Source organism: Globicephala melas, chromosome 14 (assembly GCF_963455315.2).
Source record: "Globicephala melas chromosome 14, mGloMel1.2, whole genome shotgun sequence".
NCBI lineage: Eukaryota > Metazoa > Chordata > Mammalia > Artiodactyla > Delphinidae > Globicephala > Globicephala melas.
Window position 1 is genome coordinate 63,936,033 of NC_083327.1, and position 18,791 is coordinate 63,954,823.

The 18,791-nt window shown below is 40.0% G+C and overlaps 1 protein-coding gene across 1 annotated transcript in view; it reads left to right on the forward strand.

The window, feature by feature from the left end:
• ECT2L (epithelial cell transforming 2 like) overlaps nucleotides 1–18,791 on the forward strand; it is a 66,022-nt gene that overhangs the window by 25,459 nt on the left and 21,772 nt on the right. The window contains 10 exon segments of the mRNA XM_060283521.1: nucleotides 3,069–3,164; nucleotides 3,167–3,322; nucleotides 4,129–4,297; nucleotides 5,259–5,404; nucleotides 7,252–7,380; nucleotides 12,909–12,967; nucleotides 12,969–13,002; nucleotides 14,572–14,754; nucleotides 16,742–16,786; nucleotides 16,789–16,844. Coding sequence (XP_060139504.1) covers nucleotides 3,069–3,164; nucleotides 3,167–3,322; nucleotides 4,129–4,297; nucleotides 5,259–5,404; nucleotides 7,252–7,380; nucleotides 12,909–12,967; nucleotides 12,969–13,002; nucleotides 14,572–14,754; nucleotides 16,742–16,786; nucleotides 16,789–16,844 — 1,073 coding nt within the window.

Sequence of the window (18,791 nt, forward strand, 5' to 3'; positions counted from 1 at the left end):
TCTTGTAAACAGAATATGGTGGTGGTGGTTTTCTTTTAACAGGTGACAATCTTTGACTTTTAGCTGGGGTAATTTAGTCTGTTCACATTTATGTAACTACTGATATATTTGGGCTTAAGTCCAACATTTTACTATTTTTATTTATTATTTTATATTTTGTTTTTCTCCTTGTCTCTTTTAGGATTAGCTTAAATATTCTGTAGATTAATTGTAAATTCTTTAGCAGTTCTCTTATGGCTACCATAGAGATTACACCACTTATCCAGGGTTATTTTGCCACCTCTGAGGTAATGCAAGGAGCACAGAACTCTTAAACTCCGTCTGCTTCCCTGCTCGGTTTGTACGCTTTTGTTTTCAAATATTTTAGTTTTACTCATACATACGTATATAAAATACACACACATTAAAAAATATATATATTAACCTCACAAGGCTTTACTACTATTGTTTTATATAGTTAATATTTATTTATGAGTAACCACTTCAAAAAAATTTTTTTTTCAAAGTTGCATTGTGGTCAGAAAATATACTTTTTTTTTTTAAAGTAATTTTATTATTTATTTACTTATTTATTTTTTGGCTGCATTGGGTCTTCATTGCTGCACGTGGGCTTTCTCTCTAGTTGCAGCGAGCAGGGGCTATTCTTTGTTGTGGTGCACAGGCTTCTCATTGCGGTGGCTTCTCTTGTTATGGAACACAGGCTCCAGGCACATGGGCTTCAGCAGTTGTGGCGTGCGGGCTCAGTTGTGGCTCGCAGGCTCTAGAGTACAGGCTCAGTAGTTGTGGTGCATGGGTTTAGGTGCTCCGTGGCATGTGGGATCTTCCCAGACCAAGGATCAAACCCGTGTTCCCTGCATCGGCAGGCAGATTCTTAAGCACTGCACCACCATGGAAGTAACCACTTTTTCTGTTGTTCTTTATACCTTCCTGCATCTCTGATTTTCCTTTTGGGATCAATTTTCTTCTGAATTCTCTTTAATATTTCTTTTAGTGCAGGTTGCTGCTGACAGAGTCTCTTAGTTTTTGTCTGAAAATGTCTTTATTTCACCTTCAAATTTGAAGGATATTTCCACTGGGAATTTGAACTCTAGGTTGGCAGTTCATTTTTTTTTTTTTTTTTTTTGGCAGTTCATTTTTTATAGAACTTTGAAAATGTTCCATTGTTCTCTGGCTTTCATAATTTTTTTGGAGAAGTAGGGGGTTTTATTTTTGGTCCTTTAAAGGTAATATTTCTGTTTTCTCTAGCTGCTTTTAAGATCTTTTTCTCTGTCTTTTGTTTTCTGCAGTTTTGTTACAATGTACCTGGAGGGGTGTGTGTGTGTGTGTGTGTGTGTGTGTGTGTGTGTGTGTGTGTGTGTGTGTGTGTGTGTGTGTGTGTGTGTGTGTGTATTTATCCTGTTTTGTATTTTGCATTGATTTTTTAATTGGGGGTTTTAATGTCTTTTATCAGTTTTGCAAAGTTCTCAGATGCTATCTCTTCATATATTGCTTTTGCTCCACTTTCTCTCTTTTTCTCCTGGGTTTCAATACATTTGTTTTTGTTTTTTGTTTTTTTGCGGTACGCGGGCCTCTCACTGTTGTGGCCTCTCCCGTTGCGGAGCACAGGCTCCAGATGCGCAGGCTCAGTGGCCATGGCTCACGGGCCCAGCCGCTCCGTGGCATGTGGGATCTTCCCGGACCGGGGCATGAACCCATGTCCCCTGCATCGGCAGGCGGACTCTCAACCACTGCGCCACCAGGGAAGCCCTGGGTTTCAATACATTTAATTGATTCACCATGTCCCGTAAGTTTCATATTCTCTAATGTGCCTTTTCCATCATTTTGGCCTTTAGTGTTTCAGTCTGGATTTTTCTTCTGGGCTAGCTTTCAGTTTCCTAATTATCTCTTTAGCTGGATTCTAATTCGCTCTTAAACTGGTCCATTGAGTTCTAAATTTGCTATTATATTTTTTAGTTCTAGAGTGTCAATTTGCTTACTTTGCCAAAATTTTCCACCCAGCAATTTAATTTCTTAGGCATAGTAATTACAGGGCTTTTTTAAAGTTCATGTCTGATAATTACAACTTTTGGATCTTCTGAGGGTCTCTATTTATTAAAAAACAAAAGAAGAAACAAACAATTCTTGTCTTTTTGTGTGCCTGATAGTTTTGGTTGAGTACCAAATATTGAATATAAAAAATCGATGCAATAATTTGAGTCGCCGGATGATATTATCTTTCTCCAGAGAGATCTTGCTTTTGCTTCTGGCATTTGGTTAGGCTAGGAATCGCTCACTTAAATTCAATCAGAGAGTATTTCAAAGCTAGTTTCAGTCTAATTCCTTGTCATCCTTACTGAAAAGGATTCAGCTAAAAGCCTAGTGTCATTACCAGGGCTATTTCCCTTAGTGGGCCCTGAATTTAAATTTGTTTCCTCTCTTCCCTGCGAAAATGCCTAAAATTCTTAACAGCTTCTAAGTCTTTCAGTCTTAACTTCCTTCTCTGCTTCTCAGCCTTAGTTTTAAGGCTGAGTTTGGAACTGTCAAGTGCCTTGAAGTGAAAAGTGAGGCCAAATCAGGATGTTACCTCTCTGGGTTTCCCTCCTCTCTGAGGTCTTGGTTGCACAAGTCCTTATTGAATTGGTAGCTCAAGTCATTGTTTTATAGTATTTTGTCTAAATATTTGATTAGATGAAACTACATGAAATTTGCAGTTTTCGTATCTCAAAACTGGTTGCCTATTGGCAATATCATATGGGTCCCAGTGGGAGGGTTGGTCTGTGACAAACTACTGTACAATTGCTAGAAGCAGAATTCTCAAAATCTGGGGTTAAAGTAACCAAATGCTATGAGAGCATTGAATAAGTGTACAAAGATGACTAATACATATATTCATATATAATAAACATGTTCATCAAAGAATATTTTTCCTGTGTAGTAAGGTGTACGCTTCTTATTTCTCAGAGTCAACTTTAGGTGGCAAGTCAACTGCACTAGAAATCTCAATGTAATAAGAAAAAATGATCTGTGTACTGGAAAAGATTATTACTGGGAAATGGTCCTCGTAACTTGTTTCTCATTTCTTTTTCTGAAGGATTGCTTATGGATGTCCAAATGCATGAAGTTTGGATGGTTTCTGCCCTATACACCAACAGATAATGAGTATGGTGCTTGGAAGCACCATTACATTGCTGTGTGTCCAACCTAGATTGGCTAACCCCTAGGGAAGCCGCAGCTCTTTATGGGACCCTGAATGAACCCAAAACAGAAGATGAGCAACTACAGGAGAGGCAAAGAGAAAAGTGCCTAAGGAAAATAATTTGGGAGAAAATTGCACTATGTAAGAGTGAGTGGCATTTTACAACTTTATATCTTAACCAAGTATTGTAGAAACCAATGGATTAACATACAAATTCCCACAGAAGATAGCAAGGTCTTTCTGAAACAGCCTGTAAGTGGCATTCTCTAAAGTATCTCAGGACAAACTCTTTTTTTCTTCACTATTAATTAAGAAAAACAAAAAGATTTCTGATAAAATATGTAAGGTCAAATGTCAGTGCCTCTGTGAGACCAAAAATAAGGAGAGAGAAGTACGAATAAAGGCAAAAGCAAATAAATAGGATCAGGACAATTCGGAAGAATTAGGATCCGTGAAAAAGGAGGAAAAATGAAAATGGAAACAGAAGCAGGAATAATGACTTTTTTTTTTTTTAAGTGGAAAGGGAGTAAGGATGAGACACTCTGAGCTAAGCCTTCTGATTTACACGGTGTGTAAAGGTAATGAGCAAACCTGATTAGAGTTCTCCCATCTTTGTTTTCACTTACTCACCCTCTGCGAGATTGTAACAAATGGGAAATTACTTGAAGCCAAGAAGGCCAAAAATGAGGTAAAGCCTACAAACTGATGAACTGGTTTCTACAAGAAAAGAGTTGCTTATTCTCTGAGCTTGTTTCTTGACCTGAAGTGACTGGTAACTTGCAGCCACAGAGCCGAGAGGATAAGAAAACCAAAGAGTGTGTAAAAAGTGGCTCTAATTACTGCCATCTGGAATACTGCCTTGGAACAGCTCTATTTTTATGCCATTAACTGTGTAGACTTGGCTGGGAGAAGCATGAAGTAAACAGCCGAGCCTGCTGCTGTTTGTTTTTCAGAGAATTTGTTCAAAGTTCGACCCCCTTGGGTGAATGGAACATGCTGCTCTAGATTGTTCGAATCCAAATGCCAACCACGTCTCTCCCAAACTGTGAGGGATCGAGTGGGATTACAGGACACTTTGGAGAAACAGCTTGTTTTTGCATCTTTAGAAGCTTTGCCCAAGCGGTAAGCAAACCTCCATCTACTGAAGGTGGAGGACCATCCTGACACCAAGAATTCATTCTAGAATAATTCAGCTAACATGCAGGGATCTTGTGTAATTATATGGCTCTTATCCTATGAAATAGCAATAGAAATAGTTCCTTAATCTTCAAGAACAGTGGTCTTAAACGTGCTTCTTGAAGAGGGAGATACATAACATTCAAAATTTACGTTTTAAATATTCTTAACCCCGCAAAGAGGCTATATTGTGGACGTACCGTATTTTCTGTATAAAGTTATTGAGCAAAAGTAACATTTTTCCAGAAATTTTTTTGTAAGGAGTAAGCCTATCTGAAAGGTGATGGGGGAGGGGTGACTGTGGAGAGAATGGACACTACTCAGAAAATCATGAGGCCCAGGTGATTAAGGAAATTTAAAATCTCTTGGGGCTTCCCTGGTGGCGCAGTGGTTGAGAGTCCGCCTGCCGATGCAGGGGACGCGGGTTCGTGCCCCGGCCCGGGAAGATCCCACATGCCGCGGAGCGGCTGGGCCCGTGAGCCATGGCCGCTGAGCCTGCGTGTCCAGAGCCTGTACTGCGCAGCGGGAGAGGCCACGGCAGTGAGAGGCCCGCGTACTCCAAATAAATAAATAAATAAAATCTTTTGACTGCTCCTTCTACAAATGTCATTTTGAGCCCTTAAGTATGTCACTACGTTGGTTTTAAGTGCCCCACAAAAGTAAGTTCCAAGAGCCCTTTCTGGCATCCCACAAATGCAGGAGGAGAGGCCCAGAGGGCAGCTTTGGACCCACTCGCCCAGGAGCCCCATTTGCCGCTGTCCCTGAAAACCGCAGGGAGAGACTGAGGTACTCAGGCTGCTTGCCTTGTACAGGACAGCTGATGTCCAGAGGACATACTGGTGCTCACTTGTCAAAGTCAAATTAAGAGAAAATCAAAACTTCACTTATTCTCCCTTTTTCCCTACAGAAGCAATGTTTTTGGATGCCATTCCTACCCTTTATTATCAAAGAAAAATTGGCATGGAGTTTATAAAAATGACAGCAGCTCTTCACATGCTCTCCAGCCACACTTCATATTAATATCGTCTCGGATTCCTGCATATGAGGTACAGAGTGTGTTAGGAGGCTGGTCCTTTTTTGAATTGGGTCTTTTTTCATCTCCCTTAGAGGACGTATGGCAATCTCTTGGTCACCATGTGTACGAAAGTGATTCATCTTCTAAAAGAAAAGCAGTCTGATCTAGGTGGAAAGGTACAGACCCAAACAGTTTTTAAAATCAGAAGCAATAAAAATAACCATAAATCAAAATTATTTTTTAAAAAGTATTAAAGACCCAAACTGCCTTGCATTTAGTAGGTGTCCAATACATTTTTACTGAATCGAATTCGTTGCACTTAATCCGTAAAAGAGCAAAGTGACACAAATTATTTTAAATTTTCTTTGGAATGACCAAGGAACAATAATATCATGTAACTACCATCTCTCAAAAGAAAAATGTCAGAAATCCTACTTTGTGATCTATTTAACGAGGGTGCCATTAGATGAAAATATGCTTTCTATAATGAAGTTATATATTTTAAATTTCAATATAAGAAAAAGGAAGCACAAAGAAGACATAGGAAGCATGTATTTATATATGTATGTATATGTGTATATGTGTATATATACATGCATTAATACACACATAAGCACATATGTAAGGGATGGCATTAGTAGACTACATTCAATGGCTTACCTAGAAAATTTTTGCAAAAATTTCTTATTTGTAACCAAATGGTTGCTGTCAAGGTATGAAATCGCTTTTCTTTTTGGGCATCTAGGAATTGACTTGGATCATTTACAACTGGCTAGCTTAATGGATCCACGTGAAAGCAAGATCAGAGCTTTGATCTCCATGTGGGCCATAGATAGTTTCTCTAATGTTTAAAAATGCATAATGCTGGGCACAGAGGATAACTGGTGACAGAGTTAGGGTGAATAAACTGGAATCAAATGAGTCCATTCTCCTATTTGTCTTCTTTACATAAGACTATGCCATAATTACTTATTTGACTATGAATGTAATGGAGGTTTAGGTAAAAACCAGAATGTAACCATGTGGCGGTTCTCTATTCAGTTGAACCGTGACCTCCAGAAAGTGGCATGAAGTTTTGGGAAAAATCAATGCCTTCAATGACTTTCCAACCTGTCTGCTGCTAATGAATTAACTATATCACAATGAAAGGTTTATTTGGTTGTTGAATTAAAAGAACAGTGGTTTTAATATTTATTTAAATGGGAAATATTTATCAACATTGATCATTTGAAAATTCATAATTAAGAGGAAAACAAAATCTTTTCTTTTTTTTTTTTTTTTGTGGTACGCGGGCCTCTCACTGTTGTGGCCTCTCCCGTTGCGGAGCACAGGCTCCGGGTGCACAGGCTCAGCGGACATGGCTCACGGTCCCAGCCGCTCCGCGGCATGTGGGATCTTCCCGGACCGGGGCACGAACCCATGTCCCCTGCATCGGCAGGCGGACTCTCAACCACTGCGCCACCAGGGAAGCCCCCAAAATCTTTTTAAGAAGTCCATTACAAAATTGTATGATCTCGATTTTATTATTTTTAAAAGCAGTATATATGTCTCTGTGCATGGGTGTGTACAAGGAAAAAAGCTAGAGGAAAATAATTTGTTAGTATTTCTCTCTGAGTGGTGGAGGTACAAATGCCCTTAAATTTCCCCTCTTAGAAAAGAAACAAAATAATTTAAAAAGGAACAAATGAAGGGGAAATCTTCCTCCTATAGCTTTTGAAGAAAAACAATAGTCTTTAAAAATCACAGATTACATATTCACTGTTTTTAATTTATTAATAAGTGTTCTAAAGTAATGGGCTTTGGTTCCTACAGTTCTGGTTTCATTTTCTAGATGGTGGTGAACAGTGTTAGAGCAGATATGACATTTTGATCTTTCCCCCCTCAGGCTATAAAATTGGTATTAAAAATTTACTGAGGCCTGAAGTGAGAGACTTCTGGGAGAAATTAGGAAGCTATGTGGCCCCTGGAGAAGAAGGGGGCCACGTGGACCTCTTTGTACGACTCGGAGCATCAGGTCAGTTTTGAGAGGTAGTGGTCATACCTACCTCGTGATGGTATTTTGTGGATTTATAAAATGCCGTCAGTTCAAATGATTCAGTCACATTTATTTTTTTTTTTTTTCTCTTTATACTTCACATACTCAGGTATTTAGGGGGAAAGGGCATCAGGGTTAGTGGTCAGAGTAACTGTCCCTAAAGAAATAAAGTCACTAGTGGCAAGAGCCAGCCAGGAAATGTATTTCTGTTTCTTCTGAGTATTAAAAACGGTGGAGTGCCTTGTAGAGATGTGTGGTAGCTGATAATCTTAAGTGCCTACCTGTCTAATATCAGCCATATTTAACAGATATCTGTTACATAAAAGCTCTGTATTCATGGACTCATGGGCTATGTTTTTTTGTTTGTCTGTTTTTGTTGTTTTTTTAATCAAGCAGAGGAGAGGGAGTGTGAAATTAAAGTTTCTCAAACTGTTTCTTACTACCCATTCCTTAGGGAACTGTGAGTTTTAAAGTTCTTAATCCTCAGATTTCACTGAACTATTCAGTACATACAAAGCATGACCCTGGCAGGATTCCACGAGGCAAAGGAAAAAGCAAAAGGATAGAAAGGCGTTTAAAAGAAAACAAAGTATAAATTATTGTAAAAAAAAAAATTTTTTTTTTTTTTACAGTTACTACAATTATATAATCTCAACTATGTAGAAAATAGGCATAGAAAACTCTAGGAGGAAATATAGCAAACTCTTAACACCATCTATTTCTGGATGTGTTTTTCAAATTTCCTACTTTTAAAATCAGTTTGAAAAGAGTAAGTTACAAAGAAATATGGAAGGTGTGATCCCAATGCTTAAATCCCGTGTATGTGTCGGGGAGGGTGGTGGTGGTGTGTGTGTATAAAAGGGGTTTGGAAGGATGTATACCAACATGCTAACAATAGTTGGATGAGTGAGTTTCCCTTTTTCTTTTATCTCTTTTATTTGCCTCTATTTTCTGTAGTGAACTAGTGTTACTTTTAAAATGAGAGCAAAACAAATTTTCTAAAATTTGTTTTGGAAAAAAAGAAAGGATGAGGGAAAGTAAAGTATTCAAAGGCCGAGAGAATGAGGGTGAAAAGGGAAAAGAATAATAGATTTGGTGACACAAAAATGGTCTCAAGTAAAACTTAATGGTCTTCAAACAATGGATTTCCCACCGCCATTCTGGGCTCCAAAATCATCGCTGAACTTCGTGTCAAATATAATTTCCACCTGGGTGAACCATCAAGCCCCTGGTTCAGTCAAAAGGCCCAGGCTTCTCAGTCACAAATCTCTTTCCCACCACCTCAGGCATCACTCCTGAGCTTGTCCTCCCCAGTAGCTGTATCACCTCTGAAATCTTGATCTCAAGCATTTGTCTCTCCGAATACAACTTCCAAATCATATACTCAAGTATTCCCACTCTATCAGTTCTTCGTCTGAGGACCTCCAATGCACACACTCCCACTTTTTCACTCTCTATCACCATGGCTTCGACCTTGGTTCCTTCCTCATTAAACTTGGATTTAATGGTTCGTCATTATCATTACTCTCTTGCAAAGAATCTGAACTTCTTTGTTTCTTTTTCTCCTGGCCAAATCCCAGCTCATTTGGCTAAGCCCCAATGCTGGTTAAAACACGACCATCTGCATAATCTATGCCTGCCTGTACTAAAGCAGCTGAAGACTGTTGGAAAGAGTAACACAACTGTTCTTACTGCTCTAACTTTAATGGCATAAATATCAAATGGGATTGCAGCTCTGATAAGCAATCCTATCACATTTCCTTGGTAAATTCGTTTCCCCACTCTTAAAATGACTATGATGTCCCTTCTCTCCTTTTTTTTTTTTTTCCCGGTACACGGGCCTCTCACTGTTGTGGCCTCTCCCGTTGCAGAGCGCAGGCTCCGGACGCACAGGCTCAGCGGCCATGGCTCACGGGCCCAGCTGCTCCGCGGCATGTGGGATCTTCCCGGACCGGGGCACGAACCCATGTCCCCTGCATCGGCAGGCAGACTCTCAACCACTGCGCCACCAGGGAAGCCCCCTTCTCTCCTTTAGTCAATCTTTCACTAATTCTCTCACTTGATTTCACCTTTTACTTCCCTAAGGAAACTCCTTAATTTACCGCCCACCACAAAATCCACCACCTATCCCACCTCTTACCTTCATTCTGTCTTCCCTTCTGTTACGATGGAAGAAGCACCCCTGCTCGAATCAAACATCAACTACTCCGCTTGGACTCTGTAAACACATCGCCTTTCACCTTCCCAAGACGTCACTCCTATGCTCAAATCCTCTCCCACAGCCTGAGTCCTCTTTCTTTATTGGATTATTCCTATCAAATCAAGAACACCTGTAGTAGCTCCTCCCCTCTCGCTCCCCCCCACCACAAAGAGAGACCGTAAACTTTGTCTCACCAATTTTTGAGTGGACTATACCAGTGGTTCTCAAAATTTTCACGTGTATTTGACTCACAGAGGGCTTGTTACAATCCGCATTGCTGGGTCCCAGCCTAGAGTTTCGGATTCAGTAGGTCTGGCACAGGGACTGAGAATTTGCATTTCTAACACGGTCCCAGGTGATGCGAATGCTGCTTAACCCGGGGGCCACCCTTGGAGAATCGCTGGTCTAGCTGACTGCCTCCACCGTCCTCACCTCTCACTCACCCCTCAAGCTCGTCCAAGTGGTCTCCTTCTGCTGAAATCACTTTGGGAAAACTATAAGTGACTCTCATGTGCCCAAATCCGACGGTCCCTTCTCCATCCTTACCGGGCCTTGACCTCTCAGCGGCATTTGAGGAGGATGAAGACTTCTGGTAACTCTTCTTCTTCCCGTGCTTTCCCCAATACTACCCTCTCCTTGTTTGCCTCCTACCTCTGGGGTCTCTTTGCTCTCAGACTCCTTTGCTGGCTCCCGCTTCTCCTCCTCAAGACCCTTAAATGTGTCCCGGACTTGATCTCGGGCTCGCATCCTTTCCATGACTACACTCTTCCCCTAGGGAGCCTCATTTATTCCTATGACTCTACATTCAACCTGGATGCTGAAGACTCCCAAACTTATGTCTCCAGCTCTAAAATCTCTCAGCTGCACGCATATCTAGCCTTTACTCGACATCTTCATGTGGGTGTTTAGTATGCATGGCTAATGGGCATCTCAGAGTTCACACGCCTACAGCAGACTCTTGATTGCCTCCCAGCACAAACCTCCCCCTCCCCCAGGATTCCTCACTTAAGATATCATCATTCACCAGTTACTGCGTAAGCCAGACACCTAAAACTCATCTTTCTCGGTGTTACTTAAATTGTTTAAACAGCTTTATTGAGGTACAATTGATATACAGTATTTCAAGTGTGTAATTTGATAAATTTTTTAAGTGATTTTTAAATTTTTATTTATTTATTTATTTATTTATTTTTGGCTGTGTTGGGTCTTCGTTGCTGCACTCGGGCTTTCTCCAGTTGCGGTAAGCAGGGGCTATTCTCCGTTGCGGTGCGCGGGCTTCTCTTGTTGCGGAGCATGGGCTCTAGGCACGCTTGCTTTAGTAGTTGTGGCTCGTGGGCTCTAGAGCACAGGCTCAGTAGTTGTGGCACATGGGCTTAGTGGCTCCTCAGCATGTGGGATCTTCCCGGCCCAGGGATCGAACCTGTGTCCCCCTGCATTGGCAGGAGGATTCTTAACCACTGTGCCACCAGGGAAGTCCCTAATTTGGTAAATTTTGACATATGTCTGTCTACACACTATGTGAAACCATAAACCAATCAAGATAATGAACACATTCATCGTCCCCCAAAGTTTCCTCCTGCCACTTTGCAATTTCTCACTCTGCTTCTCCACTCCAACCTGAGGTAACCACTGATTGCACAATATATTAGTTTGCACTTTATAGAATTTTCCATAAATGGAATCATACAGTATGCATGCATTTTTGTCAGGCTTCCTTCACTCCAAATAATTATTTTAGATTCATCCACTTCATGCTGTTATCAATTGTTCATTCCTTTTTACTGCTGGGAATGATTATATTGTATTGATATACCACAACTTGTTCCATTCACCTGTTGATAGATATTTGAGTTCTTTCCAGTTTGGGGCTTTTACAAGTAAAGCTGCTGTGAACATACGCTTTCATTTCTCTTGGGAAAATACCTAGGAGTGGAATGAATGGGTCATATGATAGGTGTATGTTTAACTTTAGGAAAAAAAAAAAGAAAAGCTAAACTGTTTTCCAAAGTGGTTGTGTCATTTTATATTTCCACTCCAGCTGCCCAGCACTTGGTAGGGTCAGTCTTCTTAATCTGAGCCATTCAAATGGGTGTGTCGTGGTATCTCACTGTAGTTTTAATTTGCATTTTCTCTAATGACTAATGACGCTGAGCATCTTTCCATGTGCTTATTTGCCATTTGTCTTCCTTGGTGAAGTGTCTGTTCAAACCTTTTGCTCATTTTAAAAATTAGGTTTTTTTGTTTTTTACTGAGATCCTTGTATATTCTGGAAAAGTTGTTTGCAAATATTTTCTCCCAGTCTATGGCTTATCTTTTCCTTCTCTGAACAGTTTCTTTTGAAGACAAGAAATTCTTAATTTCGATAAAGTCAAATTTATCAGTCTTTAAGTTTTATAAATCATGCTTTTGATGTCATATCTAAAAACTCTACCTAACCAAGGTCACTTCTGTGTTTTCTCCTAAATTGTTTATAGTCTTAAGTTTGAAATTTGGGTTTGTGATCCATTTGATTTATGCTTTTTCTAAATAGAACACAAGGTATGGATTGAAGTTTTTTTTTTTAAACACATGTGGCCATCTATCAAATTATTTCAGCACCATTCCTTGTAAAGACCATCCTTTTCCCAGCGGATTTCATTTGCATCTTTGTTGAAATCAATTGACTACATATGTGTAGGTACATTTATGAATGCTCTTTAACTTCACTGATCTATTTGTCAGTGAAAACATTAGACACCAATAAGTGAGAGACACCCCGACCTTTGAGCCACTACCATCTCGTTGCAAGCAACTGAAACAAGTTGGAGTAATTATTTACTCCTAGACCACAAAGAATTCAAATATATTACCCTATAGTTTTATTTGAAGTAGTTCGATCTATATGCTGTGTCTCCAAAGAAGGGGTAAAATTAATGCTAAAATTTGACCATTGTATTCCATTATGTGTTTAACAGTTTTAAATCTATCCCCTTATAATGAGACTTCTTTGAATCAGACTATTTTAGAAAATATATGTAGACTTTTCTCTGTCTTTGGCCTGAGAATTCCAAATTTGAAAATTAGCACCAGGTCAAACTTCTCGCCCCTTTCTCCAACCTGTTGTCAGTCCTCCTGAATGAAGTGTCTGGACTTCAGCACTTAGGGGTGAACTGCAAAGTGCTGATGGACTCTTCCATGAGGGATTTGAATTGAAGACAAGACCTACAAGTGGCCTTTCTTGGCCAGCTCATTAGTGCTTCTAAGTAATATTTAACTGTTCATGGCAAAACCTGTGAGCAAACTCATGAAAGTATTTTTGGCTGTGCAGAGGCAGGAACAGAAGTTCTTTCTCAGCTATCTCAACTGACTGGCATGTTATTGACCGCCCCCCACTGGGATTGCCACCGTCTCGTACCAACACAGTAAGGGAATATGGGCACTGACCACCGTGCCCAATGACAGCCACCAACTCCAGGATCACCAAGGACAAAGCACAGCTCATAATCCTGGTTCTGGCGACGGTTCATTCCTCTCTGAAGGAATGCTGTCACTTCCCAAACTAGGTCATTTCTCATCACTCAGAAGGGGATTATTATTGCTCAGAAGGGGATTATTACTGCAAATATTTGCTTCAAACCATCACTTGCAAAAACTCCATTGAGAACACTAGCTTTAACAGCTAAACAAAGATGTATAGTAGCTGATTTAGAGAAATAATAAATACAGAGAACAATTTTTCTTAGTAAAACATTATCAATGTGCTTTCATTTGGAAAAATGAATTGCAGCTATAAAGAGATGGTGAAGGGGCCAGCTCAAGTTTCATTATCCGAGAGGAAGAACAAAGGTAAAATACACCTGAGAGCAAAATTTCACTTAGATACTAAAGCTGCAACTGTTGGATCAAAATGTAACATAGGCTGACGAACAGAGAGAGCCAAATTGCTTTGCTATAATAATGTTAATCATTTACCCCTTCAAAAATCCCTCACCTTCTATCAAAGAGGACTCAGAGTGATGTAAAACTATATAAAGCATTGCTTCTCTAATCCTGAACGCTAAGGGCCTTTCAAGACTGAGGAAAGCTGGCATGATTGGGAGGCTTGTAAGGGGAAAGTTTCCATATAGATACAACAAAAAGCACATTGACCTAATATAGTTTTGTAGCAGAAGTGTTTGTTAATTTTAGTTTATATAGCACCATCATCCAATGAGAGCATACTTGGCCCCGAGCAGGGAGGAATCAGCCTTGCAGAGACAGCGGGGTGCAGACACTGCTGTTTATAAAACAGGTTTTCTTCTTTTTTTCCTCCTCTGTCTCCTTTTCCTCCTTTTCCCACTCTTCTTCTTCTCCTTCTAGAAGAACATGTTACAAATACTTTCACGTTTATCAGCAAAAAATGTGGGGAGAAGAATCAAACTGTCCATTTAGGACAGAAAATCAAATTTCATTTGGTCCTGTATCATTCAGTCACTGATTTTCAAGGACAGGAACTTTCTTAAGCCCCCAGTACAGTCTTGTAGAGATATTTGTAGAGAAAGAGTAGCTTGACATGATGTAAACAAGATACAGGCTTGGCTACAATGGGGATGACTTTGGATGACACGATGGAGAAACCAGGCAGAGGGGGGTTTTTCTGTATTTTTATTTTTAGGATGTAAACATACAATTGTATATCCTTACTTGGATGTCTATTCTGCTTTCTGATGCAAAAATCCAGCAGCTATTTAATTTTTGATTTCAAATACAGTATAACATGTCGGCCTTATCCATCAAAGAGTAGATAGGCATTTGAAATTATTCATTGCATCCTTCTTGCGTTTCTAATTTTACCTTTGAAAGCAGACTATGGGTGTTTATCTTAGTCTTCTAATGAGAAAGGATAATAAGCCTGATATAAATGCAATTAAGTTTTTTTTCATACTGTAAACAGGAAGAATTCTTTCATCTGAGCTTAAGTCTGCGATGCTAAAAGGAGAAAATAATGTCAGTTCTTAGTGACTGGCTGGGACGGCAGTGGGAAAAGGCGCCCCCTTCCACCTACTTCAGCAAATCAAAGCTGCAGACATGGTCCAGCCTCACCGACTTCCTGGAAGACACCTTGAAATCAGTAAGGCAACAGCTAAGTCCTCTCTTCAAGGAGTTGCAGAAGAACGTAAGTGGCAGGATGACAGGTAAGAACTCTTGCTACTTCTGTTGCAGCTTAATTTTGAAGCCTGTTACACATCCAGAGTGAATACAAGTGTAGGAATGCACAAGTAAAAGTTGACTCTTAAGCATCTTTGGTAAACTTTATTCCCTTTGTTTTTCATATCTCCTTTCAAAATATCATGAGTATCCACTAAGAAAAAATATATTCATCTTCAAAATGCTGAAGCTAGTTCCTGGGTTCAAATTTTACCATCTTATTAATTCTGTGTCAGTCAATTGTTTACCTAGGCAAAATTCACTGTTTGCTAAGCCAGAGAGTTCGGTCCATTTCCCTCTACAATTTGCTCTAAAAGTTAATTGCCAACATCCCAATTAAGCATCTCTTAGACCACAGCACCCATGACTTAAATTGTTCTATAATTAAGTTCTATTTATTTTCTATCTAAAATATTTAATTTGGTGATGGGCTCCATGGACAAGCCTATCGGACATCACTGAATGTGTTTTCTCATTTACACGTCATACTCATGATCCAATTATCACAAGAAAGTCTTTTGGAAACCACTTCCTGTTTCAACTTTAGATCTTCATCTAAACCAGTCAGTTCTTTAAAATGAAGTATTTTAAAACAAACAAACAAACAAAGCCCACCTATTTAAATAGGTTTCTCCTGTGTCTTTAACTGCCTACTCATTTTTCCCTAACTCTTCACATGTCACTGAAGCACTGTACCAATCAAGTCATATGCCTTGCTTCTTCCCTTCCCCTGCCCTGCTCCTTATTTGACATCTGTTAACATAATTACTGTCTACACAAGAGCTGTAACACACAAATATGCATGGGGATATTTTATGTCAACATATGCCTACATCTATTTACACAAAGGTCTCCAAAGCAGGGATTTGTCTTCTTGGTTTTCTAGGCTTTTTTTTTTGTTGTTTTGTTTTGTTTTGTTTTTTTGCAGTACGTGGGCCTCTCACTGTTGTGGCCTCTCCCATTGCGGAGCACAGGCTCCGGACGCGCAGGCTCAGCGGCCATGGTTCATGGGCCCAGCCGCTCCGTAGCATGTGGGATCTTCCCAGACCGGGGCACGAACCTGTGTCCCCTGCGTCGGCAGGCGGACTCTCAACCACTGCGCCACCAGGGAAGCCCTGTCTTCTTGGTTTTAACTCTACCACATTTAGTGGATGTTCAACCAGTATTTTAAAAGTTATGAGACTATAAACAAGGAGAAATTATTTTTCCTGGTTCTTTCACAGATATTGAGGACTAGAAAGAAAAGTGGCAAGAGGAATGATAGAAGTATGTCATGTAGGTCATAAGCAATGAAAAGTCAAATGGAAAAAGGTTGTTTTTCAAATAAATGCAAGTTTTTCAAAATATTTTTAAAATGTAGAAGATGTCTATGTATGTATGTTTGTATGTTATTCCCTATGGACTTAAAATATTTACGGATTTGAGCACAAAGTTAATGCAGAATATGGAAGCGTTTCTGGTGGAATTGAGAATCTAAACTTTATAAGGTTTTTTTTCACATGTTCTTTCCTTGTCCAATTTACAGATTTCATTCAATACCAGCTTTGTCAGGGTGGGTACGTTCTATACGCTACACATCTAGATGCTTTTGCTCATTTTCTACTTTATCATGGTAGATAACATGGCATAGTAGTTTTTTTTTTTTTTTTTTTTTTGCGGTACGTGGGCCTCTCACTGTTGTGGTCTCTCCCGTTGTGGAGCACAGGCTCCAGACATGCAGGCTCAGCGGCCATGGCTCACGGGCCTAGCTGCTCTGCGGCATGTGGGATCTTCCTGGACCGGGGCACGAACCCGTGTCCCCTGCATCGGCAGGCGGACTCCCAACCACTGCGCCACCAGGGAAGCCCGCATAGTAGAATTTTTATTCTTAGTCTGCGTTTTTATCCACTAACAAGCAACTGTGAGGACTGAGTTTTCTTCTTGATCATATCTCTTACATATTTTAATTACAGGCCTATCACCTTATATTTTCAGGGCAATTTGTATCTGACACCATGAGTATGGCTAACATTCTGAATAACCGGAAATTATACAAGCTCTGGCAGAGGGATTGATTGAACTTTCAAAAGAAAATTCTGTAAGTGTTCCTTTGAATAAAACAAAGTACAAAAACCCCAACGTTAAATAAATTTTTAGTTTGCATTTATGGTTTTTTACCAGTTTATCCCTCTGGGACGCAATTCCTCAGAGAAAGTGCATCAATTAATGAAAAAAAGCCACTGAGAGATTTTGAACCCAAGATGTATTAGCTGCATAAAATAGACATATAGGAAAAATCTCGATAAGTTAAAGTTGATCACATGACGCACTGTTTTCTGTCTTGTGATTAATTTCAGTCAGAAGTGGCTTTAAAAAACATGTTTAGTGGCTTATATTTCACATAAACATTATTCAACAGTTAAAACAATTATGGCAGAAAACCTAAGAAAGTGTGAAATCAGATATAAAAAGATGAAGGGCAAGGAAGGCTAGATAAGAGAGGAAAGAGAACACAAGAACGGAAATAAGCAAATCAGTAATTTGGTTGGGCAGAGGCATGGGGGAAAGCCTGAAGAAGCATTTTCATCAGAAACAAATCTTGAACGCTTTTCTACAAAGGTCAGTCCACATACCAGGACACAGTGAGTAGAGGCAGTGTACAGAACACACTCTGCCCCAAGACCATGGCAAGGTTATAGGAAAATAAAATACAGTCAGCCATACGTATCCATGGATTCTGCACCTATGGGTCCTGCATCCTAGGACAACTAACCACATGTGGAAAATATAGGGGAAAAAAATTCCAGAAAGTTCCAAAAAGCAAAACTTGAATTGGGCTGTGCACTGACAACTATTAACATTGTACGAGGTATTAAGTAATAGATGATTTAAAGTATACGGGAGGATGTCCTAGGTTACATGCAAGTAGTACACCATTTTACATAAGAGACTTGAATACCCGAGAATTTTGGCACCTGTCGGGATCCTGGAGCCAATCTCCGTGGATACGGAGGGACAGTTGTATGCAGTGCTCAGTTCAGAGGCAGTTGAGAATAGGACAGGAGTAGGGGCGATATTAACATACCTGATGCTGTGTAAGGTCTCTAGTTTTCCAAGGAAAAATTCTCAAATCCTTCCCTCTCACTGTAGTAATTCCACTTTGTGGGTGCTTTAACGACGTCTTTGGACACTCTCTCCTTATCTATCGTGGTTTCCACTTGGCTTCCTGGGTAAGCACCAGATATCTCCTGGGTACGCTGTCCAGTGAGAACCCTGGGGAGCTGCCGTTAGCCATGAATTTCTTCCCTGAAGACTCAGCTCCCACCGCACTAGCCAATCCTCAGGCAGCTCAGTGGTAAAGGCCCTGGAAAACTTTGCTGATAATACGATCAGAGACGTTTACAGGGATGATCCTGAGGCCCTGAAATTCTCCGCACTGTCCCCAAACACCAACGAATTAGTCAACATGTTTGGTGTAGGTTCATGGTACTTATTACTGTCAAATTATTTTAAAATAACCTTGTATGATATAATTTTGGTGGTGCTCAAACCTACAGTCAGAGAGGCAACCAAATTTGGGAGTCTCACGGGGTGTTTTCCCCGGGAATTCTGCTGCTGGAGCCTCTCCCCCAGACCTTCTTTTTCCTGTGAAGACACAAGAGTTGTCCTGTCCCCTTTCCTCATTTGGCTAAAAAGTGTGGGCCACTTTGGTTCTGAAGATCTTGAGACCCTCCCACAAGATCTTGGCATCCTAACTGAACTGTGACCATAAGCTGAGAATCAAGATTAACTGGAAAGCTCCATTTACTGACTCTAATTGAATAACAGTTACTTTGTTTTCTGGACTTGCAAATTAATTAGGTAGAGAGATGAAAACTCTACTTAAAAAATGTGTTTTCTGCTGCACTTCTGTTGACCTGTATTTGAAATAGAAATTTTCTTGGGGGGGGGGTGGATTTTTCAGGACAACCCTCTGGAATTTTTGTCATATTTTCTGCTGAAGAAATGTAGTAGAAAGAGCAGACTTTGAAGGAAATTTTATTCT